Below are 11,199 nucleotides of genomic sequence, written 5' to 3' on the forward strand. Positions count from 1 at the left end.
GAGCTTCCCGTCTGTTGTCAATATCAAATCATCAACATATAACACAAGAATTAGAGGTTGGCCCTCAACCATAATATAGTACACGTTAGGGTTCGCTTGACTCTCGGTGAAGCCCAATCTGAGAAGGTAGTCTATCTGGGCCCTCAATGCTTGCTTGAGCCCATAAAGAGCTCTCTTCAGCTTGCACACATGCATGTTTCTGCTGAAAGTCTCAAATCCCTTAGGCTGCACAACATATATCTCTTCGTCAAGAACTCTGTTAAGGAAGGCGACCTTCACGTCCATTTGGTGGATCTTCCAGCCCATCTGCGTTGCAATCACCAGAATAGTCCTAATGGATAAATAGTGGGCCATTGGTGCGAACATCTCATCATAGTTTATTCCTTCGACCTGAGAGAACCCTTTAGCCACAAATCTAGCCTTACACTTCTCCACACTGGCGTCAACTGCATTCTTAATCTTGTGCACCCATCATGAACCAACCACTGATTTGCCAATTGGTCTTGGAACAATCTCCCACATGTCAATCTGCATGATAGATGACATCTCTATGGTAGAGAGGATTCCCAGAATCCCTCTCCAACTTGAAAGTACCCACTCCCTATGCTAGGTACTTGCCATCATCTCCCATCTCTATATGAAACCGCATATCCTTCTCTGTCAACTGGTTGAAATATCCCTTGTTCCCAGTCATATGACAATACGCTCCACTCTCAATATACCACACGTTACTGGCCATTGAGCTTTCCATGCAAGTTATGAGCGAAAACTCCTCAAACTGAGAAGTGAACTCCTCCACCTCTGTTGATGTTGTCATGTGATCCTTCTTGGATATCCGTTCTTCTTGTTTGGACACTTGTTGGGGAATAGTGCCCAAATTGATGACAAGAGAAGCACTTTATTTTGCTAAGAGCTTTCTTCTTGCCTCCTGAAATGGACTCTATCCCTCTTGGATTTTTCTTGCCCTTGGCCTTGCATCCTTTGCTAGCTAGGGCAAAGTTTTACTCTTCCTTAGTCTTCGTATGAGACACAGATTTAACTTGTTTCTGGATCTCGTCGTGCATGGAATCACTCCACAACGACTCCCAATCTGGAAGCTTTTCTCTGCCACTCACTGCATCAATGAAGTTTTCCCATGACTTGGGAAAGCCCAATAGTGCAAAATTGACAAGGTCTTTGTCGAAGACTGTCTCCCCAACTCCAACTAACTCGTACCCTAGTACAACCCTAATATTAAAACTCATTGGACAACTGAGATCGACTCTATTTTGCTGATATTGATTCTATTTTTGACTATAGGAAAATTTGAATTTTCCTAAGTCAAAATTAAGAAAAAGTAAACTGTGCTTTAGCTTCACTTGTGGGTCACTAAATTTAGTAGAACCCTTCCATCTCTAAACTCCAATTAACAGGCAATACAACATTGTAGAAGTGCTATGAGGAAGAAGAGACAGAAGGAGACCACATTCCATTATGACGGTCAAGGTTCCTCTCGCAAGTATTCTTTCAGTTGTCATTCCATATTAGTGTGCCTATGTTAAGCTTGTTGCATGATTATGCTTGAGGTTGTGTGCTTATGTTGGGTTTTTGGTGCATGGCACTAGAATATAAGAACATCCATAATGCAGCTCATTGCTATTGTGATGTGTGCAAGCATTGAACCAGGGGGTGTGCTCATATTAGTGTACCTATCTTAAGCTTTGTTGTATGGGTATGTTTGAGGTTGTGTGCTTATGTTGGGTTTTTGGGTGCACGGCACTAAAATATAAGCATGCCCATAATGCTACTCATTGCTATTGTGATGTGTGCAAGCATTGAACCCAGAGTGTGTGCTCATTTTTAGACATGTACTAGGATAAGGATAAACTCATCTCTAGGCAATTTATACGTGTGTGTAGCCTATGGAAAGGCCCCAATAAGGCCCATACCCACAAGCAAGATGGTTTAAGCTTTATAGCATATGAAAATCCTTATTCCTTCTTCCTTTTCCCGAAAACTTGTAATATATTGATTATGAAAATTAATGTTTTATATATTTTTTCTTCATTCACTTACTCTTTTTAACATTAAAAATTAAAGGAATAATCCCGTTCCAGGCGGCTTTGTTGGTGGAATTAAACCCACCAGACCTCACACAAAGAAGATTAGAATTTTGATATTATTCCAGCTTTCAGCTTTCTGGTGCCTGGAAGTTAGAAACTGTGGAATACTCATTGAGTTTTAGGAATTAAACACTATGAGAAGGCCCCATTAGGGTCAACGCCCTCGAGAAAGGTAGTTTAGTGCTTGTAAATGTCCTAAACCCCTTTCTTTCTCCTTGCATTTTTACTTAAGGTAATGTTTCATTTTCTGGTTTTCCAAGTTAGGCACATGGCCTATTTTGTAAACATTATTCTATGCATAGTTTGACTCTTTGGTCATGATTGTCTATTTCATTTCATGTTGTACTTCTCTCTTTTTGGTTTGCAAATTTGTAACTACGAGATGGTTGATGTTATTGGGTTTAACTTTATTCCCTGGTACCTATTCTATTTCATGCTATTTGATTTTTAACAACTGATAAATGGTTGATATTTGGTCCCGAGATTTATACTAAATGGTTGGTGCTTTAGTCGACTGTGAATCATGGTTCTGATTTCTTAATAATGCAAGGACTGCATTGCAATCCTGCTCCCTTCTGCCGGTCGCTTATTCACTTGGCAGTGTTGTAACACTGATTATTTATGACATGTGACCAATTTAATTGGTTGCTATTAAGGCATCTGTATTATGAAGGAAATGTTTTACACAATTCAAAATTCCAAATGAAAGTGGGTAATAAAGATTAAAGTAGATTATTGTCAGTGTCAGCTGAATTGGTTTACAGTTCTATATTTTGTTTCTCACATATGCAGTCATATTTTTATGTATTAATTGTGTTTCCTGGTTTGCTGTGCTCTGTCATCTGTGACTAGAATATATCTCTGAGTTGGATTTCAACTGTTCTCTTTTGAAAAGGATTATACTATGTAAGACCTTAAATGATTGATAATATTCTTAGTTTGGTATATTATTTGGGATTTTCAGTGTTCAATCTTACTAGATTGCTAATAGTTTAAGTCAATGCACACAGGATTTCTAGAAATGCCTGCAATATGGCATTTGGAAGAGTGCTTACAATGTCAATTTTTTGGGCTTGTGCAGGCAGTAGTCCTCAAATACCTTTTGTTTGTACCAGATGAAGGAGGTGACCTTTCTCTAAACATGGTACAACGTAATATAGGATCGCAAACATTTTCACAAACTTCAACAATTACACCAGAGAATTTTTCTTTCCTCACTGAACATCAGAAGACAAGGTAATTTTCTTTCAGCCATTCAAATATTCACTCCCTCCAAATACAAGAAAAAATTACCCTTTGTAGAGGTTCTACATCTAGATATACAATTGATACAACATGGGCCTATTCATGTGTGTTTGTGGAAGAGATGGCCATTGTATTGTTGATAGGTGTATTGAACGGTATTGTTTATGTGATTCTTTCTTACTTTGTCATAAGATGAATATTCAATTGAATCAAAAATAATTTTGGTATTTTTTTTCAAAGTTACTGTTTCATATAGAGTGATGGTAGATGCTATATAAGTTTATTGATGTCTACCATAAAATGACCAAAACCAGGTGATAATGTTGAATCTTTTGGGAGTAAACTGCATAAAATATATTTGTTGTCCAATGTTTCGAGTGGATGCTCCACCCATCGTTAGGGACGCATAAAGCTAAAAATGACGAAAACCAGGTCAATGGGACTGTATACTACATGGTATCTATAAAAAGTGGGAGTGCTAAAGCCACTCTTATAAATGCCAAAGTGAAAGCAAAGCTATTTAAGAACTAAACTCTCATGTATCATATATAGGGGAGAAACACTGGTTTGGGGGATTTATCAAATAAATGAGTCTTTGTGCTCCAAATGCATGTCACGCTTTAAGGGTAAGGGAGGTTTTCCCTCTTTGATGAATCTACTATAAAATGTGGATTTCCCATCCTATGGAATTTGGTTCTCAACTTCCACCTAAAGTTCATGAGAGCCCACCCAAAACTAGCCCAAGGGAAACTTGAGCCCATGCATCCAATGGTTGAGCATATAAGGGGTTCAATTGATGTAGTTGTCCCTTAGCTCCATGAAGTGCTTTGCGAATAAAAGCCATCTTGGGTTTCAATCCCTCTAGAGGTGCAATCCAAGTGACCTAAATATATTGCACGTAAATATCCTCTCTGATGATCCCATTCATCATTTGCCTATGAGGTAGGAGGATACCAGGGGCATTTGAAGATTACTTGAAGGGGGGGAGGCAGTGTTGAAATAGGTAACTAGGTTCGGTCTTCATAAATATGAAATGTACTCTTGATTCTTGTATATTGTAAAAAGGAAGAAATATTATTATTATTAGATTTTTAGAATGGGTTTCATGTTCATGGTCAATTTATTTGTAGGTCAAGCACCCATTGAGTGCTTCTAGGGTTTGTCATAGAGTCAAGAATTCAATTGAGTCATTGTCATATATGAAAGACCCCATTGGGCACTTTGTATCATGTAAAAGAAATTTATTTGAGTCGTAAAATGTATCAAAGTCCCTCCAAGACCAAGTTGGCCTACAAAGTGACAAGTCGTCCTCATGAAAGGGCTATTCGACCTCCATGGGAAGCCTATATATAAGGAAGAACTCGACCTCATCAAAGTGCATTCATTTCAAGTAACAAGAAGTTCGATCAAGGAAGAAGAAAAAGACCTAAAAGGAGCGAAGAAAAGGAAAAGAAGAAGGAAGCCAAATCAAAACCTTGGAGGATTGTTTTAGGTCTATATCTCTCACACGTGCGAGCTACCAGGAGGGTTTCTGAATTGATAAATTGCAGGCCTTAAAAGGAGCCGAAAACTAGTGTCAAAATATCATACTTGCAAGCCACAATTCTAAGGAGGGAAGATCAAGACAAGCAAAGGAGAGAAACACCCTAATTTTGCCCTAAATTGTTCACACATGCGAAAATCAGCTGCTGCAAGAAGGCTGAAAGTTTCAGGCCTATAATAGAAGCTGAAAATTTGAAATTATGAAGAAAAGCTGAAATTTGAAGTATTGGAGCAAGTTTGATAGCGTTGACTTCGTGGAAGAGAAGCCCATCAAAGAAGAGGTTGACTTGGTCTTGGAGGGGACTTGGTCAAGTGTCCTAGGTCTTGGAATTCGTCATTTGAAGATTCTATAAGAAGAGAATAATTCTTGTGGGTCTTCCTCAAGAGGAGAGGTTTTGGCCCTGGCTAGCAGCCTACATTTTGTCCTCTTTTCTCATTGATATTCATTGTTTGGTAGCTGTTTGATGATAAAGAACACTATAATAATCAAGATAAGAAGAAGTTAATGTCAAATAGATCAAGTTAAGTAAAGAACATCACAAGCTCTTAACAAAGTAAGAGAAACACCCTAATCTAGCTGCCCTAGATTTCTAAATAGGTAGTTCATCATTACGACAATTGATTGAAGGAAGCATGAAACATTTGAGAACTAGTGTACTCTCCTCAAGTGGGGAAGATTAGGAAAATGCCTCTAAAGAGTAGAAGGCCCAATTTAACTTAAGTGGGCTAGAACCCCACACCTTTGATCCATACAAAATTGTGGGTCTAACATTGGATTCCATGATGTCCAACTTGGAAAAGATATCTTGGAAATGATGTCAAAAGAATCGTCTCTCTAAAAGGCCTAGGGATCTATGCCCCTTATTAACTCGAGGTTGAAGAGCTTGCCGCAATTTGATTTTGGGGCCTTAAAACTAAACCCCCAAATGTGTACGCTATGGTAATCTCAACCTCCACCCTGTTGAAGTAGAAATGGAATTATGATAGCCTTCTTCAAGCAATTGGAGATCATGATCTTTGCTTTATGAAGATTGATTGCCAATTGCTGAAGAGCACAATAGTTTTCTTTGTGAACTCTCAGGTGTAGAGGATAATAGAACCACATCATTTGCAGAAAGAAGTGTGGAGATCGAGTTGTGATGAAGAAGACGATCAACACTGGGTTGGATATGGTTGTGCAAGAATGACTCCAATCCATCAATATAAAATCTAATCGTCTCTCATACTTTTAATTACATATATTATTTAATTAGATGGATTTCTTTGTATTATTTGAAATGTTTTTAGGATGTTCAGTTTATGAACCAGATTGGTTCCTCACATTTGGTATTAGAGCTTTGTTTTTTGTTCTCAACCTTTGGCCATGCCCTTATTAGAGCCATTTTAATCCAATTTTTGGCCAATCTAAAATTTCGAAGTTTCTTTGATCTATAGGTATTGACCACAATCAAACCTTTGACCAATATAAAGCTTAGAAAGTATAACACTTCTTGAGATACAACCTGAACTTGCACCTTAGAGGGGGCCACTATCACTTGACCAACTCGTTCTCGCTGCTAGCCAACTCACCTCAGGTTCAAGTGGGTTTCTTCCTAGATAGGATTTCCAGGGTTTGATAGTTCCATGATTTGAGTTCAAGGGAAGTTCTCGCCAAATACAGACAATCAAGAGATTACCAGATTGTCTTGGAGATAAACCCTAGAAAAATGGTTTTAAGGATTATAAAGAAAAATGGGTGCTGGAGGATAGAAGGTTGATGCCTTAACTTGACAATATATTTTTTGGGGCATATGGGGTCAAGGATCATGTTGGGTATGTGTTATACACTATGTACAACTAATCCCCATGCGTGATTTGGTGTGGTGGGTGTAGCGGGAACCCCCCCCCCTCCCCACCCCCCAAAAAAAAAAAATGGCGATTTACACGATTTTCACTTTTTGCGGTTTTGTGGTGAATGATGGTTCAACCTGATGTATTTTTATTCCTATTAAGGAGTTACTAGTGTATTCTAATCCATGGTTAATGGATTGGCGACTTATGGATGACGCATGAATTACATATTATTTTGTAAGGCCCCCAAACAATGTTTTGGCAAATTTTTGCGTTCAACCTATTGTTTTGTGATATTGATTAAGGAACTACAGTGGTATTCTAATCCAGGGTTAATGGATTGACGATTTATGAGTGTTGAATGGTATTCATATTCTATTAGCACTGTAAAGGAGAAAGACACTAAAAATCATTTTGATTTTCTAGTGTAAAATCTTATTGTTAGTGTGTGTGTGTCACTGCATATTTTCTTTTTTTACTAAGAATATATTTACAACAATTTAGTGTACAAGGTTAAAATGAACAAAACATACAATCTTAGGGAGAACATAGAGTAGATACAATGCTCAAGAACACTAGGGCAAGTTAACCTACGTACCCTAGGGTTTTGAATCAAGGTTCTCATTTTCCATAAATGAATTAAAGTAAGGAGCTAAGGTTGTACTTCCTCAAAAGATTGGGGGAAGGGTTAGTTTAACAAGTATCATGAAGCAAATATCATGTTAACATGCTTAATACACAATTCATCCATCAATAAAACATAAAACCAAGATAAGAAGTTAACCTACTTCATTTACCAATTATTCATCCATGCTTCCTCATCACCATCTGTGAAAAGTGATCGAAATCCACATCAACAATTTCTGTGAGAAAGTCACTCAACTCATCCATCCATAGCCAAATTATAAGAGAGAAAATTTGTAGAAATTTCATACCTTCCAAGAGATTTTTCACCCAAATCAAACCATGAAACAACCAAAGCATGTGCACCTCTATCTATATAGGAGGTGCTCAACTTCCATTAGATCAAATATTAATTTTTGATACTAGTATCCCTCCTATTCGAGCCTAAGGATGGGCAAAAATCCCTCTTGTACAAAAATTAAAGGGCATAAACTCGCAAGAAGTGACCCATTTGCAATAAATGAGGTTTTGGTGCAATGGCCAATCTCCAAAGTCCCTTGAAGATCTCTCGTCCTCTATAACATCAACTCCAAGGTGGGAAAGCGGGCTTTAAGATGCATGTCTCAAGGTCCAAGTCTTCACCCAAGTGGTTACACCAATCCTACAAAGATTGTTTTGTGATTTTCTTCTTCATAAAACAATATTACATGTATTTCCCATGAGATAGATCAACCTCAATGCCCCACTATCGTGGGTATCCTTCACTGATCATAAAACTAATTTTTGATCTAAACCCTTAAAATTCTTCCAAATGTGGACATATAAGTCGACACTAGACCTTCTTTTATAATGCAAATCAACTTTAAGTTAAACTTGTAGGTCGACCCACTTTAATTTCAGTATTTAAAATCAAATTTAAGGAAGATAGGTTGGCCTTGTATTGCAGGCATGGTTTGGAACATTGTAGGTTGGCTCAACTATAAATTTCAATGCTCCAACATATTCCACATATCATTCTTCTTAATTGATTTAGTAAATTTTATTCCAAACCCCAATTTTGGGTTTCTTTTCCCAATTGCCCCAAAACTTGCCTAGACACTAGGTATTTTGGGTTTTCCCTCTTTATTGAGGACCATAGTGTACAAGGATTGATAGGCTATTTTGTCCCTTATGCAATTAATTTCTCGGGAACATTATAGCCCCCCCTTCTCGACATTGCTTGTCCTCAAGCAATGGAAACTTGGAAAGTTCTGCTGCTGCACCCTTTGTTTCCCTCCTTCAATAACTTTCATAATAGTGCCACCGCCTGTAAATAAATAGTATTTGATATTGTTCAATGCAACTTCATACAAGGCGGGATAAAGGCTTATAAAAGTTTGAAGGGTATTATGACCTCCAAAGAATTTTTGAGCAAACAATTTTTATCAATGACCTCATCCATTTTGCTTGTACCTGTTGGAAATGTAACTAATTTCGGTCTTCATAATTGTTGTTCTACTCATTTCAATATGTATTTTATATAACAAACAAAAGAAGAAAAGACAATTGTTATTGTAAAAGCATGGGTTTTATGCCCTTTATTGATGGTTGTTAAAATATGCAACTAGGGCCAAATTCCAGTTTGGTCTCCTCCTTTGAGGAAGATTATTGTGGCATTGAATTCCTCTTTTCAAGAGGTCCAAAATCGACCTTCATATCACCAAATTTGGATAAGGGAAAATGTTTATTTACCGAAAAGAAATTCTACAAGTCATGACCTTATTAAGGCGAGAACATTTGAAATTCAAATTTGCCTCCAAAATGTCAAGGTCGATTTCACCTCCACAAGGACGAATTGTTATATATATAGGTGTCCTCCATTCTCATTAGACACACTGTTTTGGGCATCAAACTCATCTTCTGTGGGAGCCGCAACACAAGGAGGACAGGGCCGAGATTGCTTAGGGTTGGTCAGAGATATGTTTGTGAGCTTTGATGGGTCCGAAATGCAGTTGAGGTAGACCTTAGCATATCGGTGGAGGGTTTGAGTAAGGCTGCAAGCCTTGAAGTAATTTCAGGAGGTCCGCAGGTCTTTTCTGGGCTAGTTGGAGGAGCTGTTAAGCCCTATTCCCTCAGCTAGACATGTTACAAGCAACCATGACAGGAAACATGAAGAAGTATGCTAGACGCAGTGATTGGAAACCTTGTTGAAGGAATTTGAATGGGCTAACCAGGTTCGAGATCTTCTGCTGTTACATCATCATTGCCATATATATATATCCATCTTGGGTTTATTATATTCAGCTATGAAGGCCGCTCAAATTAAGCTAGGATCAAACTCTATTTGGAGACTTCCTTGTAGTTGCTCTATCTTCTATTGATCTTTGGTTAGGGTAGAATCTGGTTGCTATTGTTTGGAGGCAGAATGGAAGACTTACCTGGGCTGCCTCCTTGTCATTAATTGTATTTTCTCTCTCTCTCTCTTTCTCTGTTGAACATTTGAAGATTATAATAAGAAGATTTAATCAAGGGTTTCCCCATCTTGGTGTTTTTCCTTGGCTTGAGCCAATCTCGGTGTTCTCTTGGCTTGTCTTTTTGCATATGTTATTTATGCTCTTTCTTCAATTACTGTCAATGAGATAATAGTTTATGTGATTGCTAATGAAGAAAATGGAATTAAACTTGAGCTCTTATGAAGTATTGAAGTAATTGATCAAAGCAAAGAACATGTTACTCAAATTAACAATAGTCTTCTAGGTAAAAGCATGTTCTTCATGATTCTAGGGTTTGTTAGGTCATAGGATTTATTGTCATGAGTCAAGAGAGTCAACATCATGTTTATAAGACCCTTCCGGGCAAAATATATCTTGTAAAATAATTTATTTCGAGTGTAGAAATTCTTGAAAGCTCCAAAGTACAAGTCGGCCGTGGAAGCTTCAAGTCGGCCTGAAGGAGGGAATTTGACACCTTGGAAAGGCTATATAAAGGAGTAGTTCGACCTCATTTGGGCTCAGTCATCAACAAGTTCGATCTTAAGAAAATAAGTTCGATCTATAGTTAGGAAGCACAAGAAAAGAAGAGCGAAGGTCTAGAAGGAAAGAAGAAGGAAGAAAATCTTGTTTTTAGGCTAATCTCTCTCACACGAGTGAAAGTCTAGGTTTTTTGCAGCTACAAGGAGGCCAAAATTGTGGGTCCGAGTTGCAGTATCGAGTTGTTAGAAGAAGGAATACTCTGTCTTGATCTCGTTGACCTTGGAAGGAGCTGTCTTGCTCTAAGAAGGATCTCTTGAAGAAGCTGAATTAGGGTTTCTGCAGCAGCTACAGGGCCCAAGTTGCGGGTCGAAGATGCAGGGTTGAAGCTGCGGTCTAAGTTGCAACTAGACGTTGGTTGGTGCAAGATTGAGTTGTGATATTGGAAGGGCTGACGTGGTACTTGGAGGAGGACTTCGTCTAGGGTTTGGGCCTTTGTTTTCTCATTTGAAGCAAATTTTATAAGAAGAGAAGAGTTTTTGGGTTTTCCCCTTTGGAGGAGTTTTTTCCCGGCTTGGAGCCTAAGTTCTTTGCCCACTGTCTTTATTATTGTTGCTCTTGCTATTTGTTTGATGAAGAAGATCTAATAAAGAAACACAAGAAGAATAATAAAGTTCATAAACAAGTATTAAGGTCAAGGAAAATTGGAACTAATAGCTGCCACTTTGCATTTAACAACAGTACCATGCCAGAAAGGTGGCATGAGCCCCCCCATGACAGCATTAACACATATTGTCTTAGCTGAGTCCATTGCTTGTTTAACCTCATCTCTCTCAAATGAAACAGGGTCAGCATCAATAACATACTTGTAAATCTGGCCAGCAGCAAAGGACTTGACATCAATCGTT

General features: G+C 38.1%; 1 protein-coding gene across 2 annotated transcripts in view; it reads left to right on the forward strand.

Moving 5' to 3' along the window:
• LOC149218277 (ubiquitin interaction motif-containing protein) overlaps positions 1–11,199 on the forward strand; it is a 245,371-nt gene that overhangs the window by 72,108 nt on the left and 162,064 nt on the right. For both annotated transcript variants that reach the window (XM_089383887.1, XM_089383886.1), the window contains exon 3: positions 3,184–3,338. In XM_089383887.1, the coding sequence (XP_089240013.1) occupies positions 3,184–3,338 (155 nt within the window). The remainder of the gene's footprint in view (positions 1–3,183; positions 3,339–11,199) is intronic.

The sequence above is a fragment of the Pinus tabuliformis genome, chromosome Q, assembly GCF_031772625.1.
Source record: "Pinus tabuliformis cultivar Carrire ecotype Pingquan chromosome Q, CPIR1, whole genome shotgun sequence".
NCBI classification, from domain to species: Eukaryota; Viridiplantae; Streptophyta; class Pinopsida; order Pinales; family Pinaceae; genus Pinus; species Pinus tabuliformis.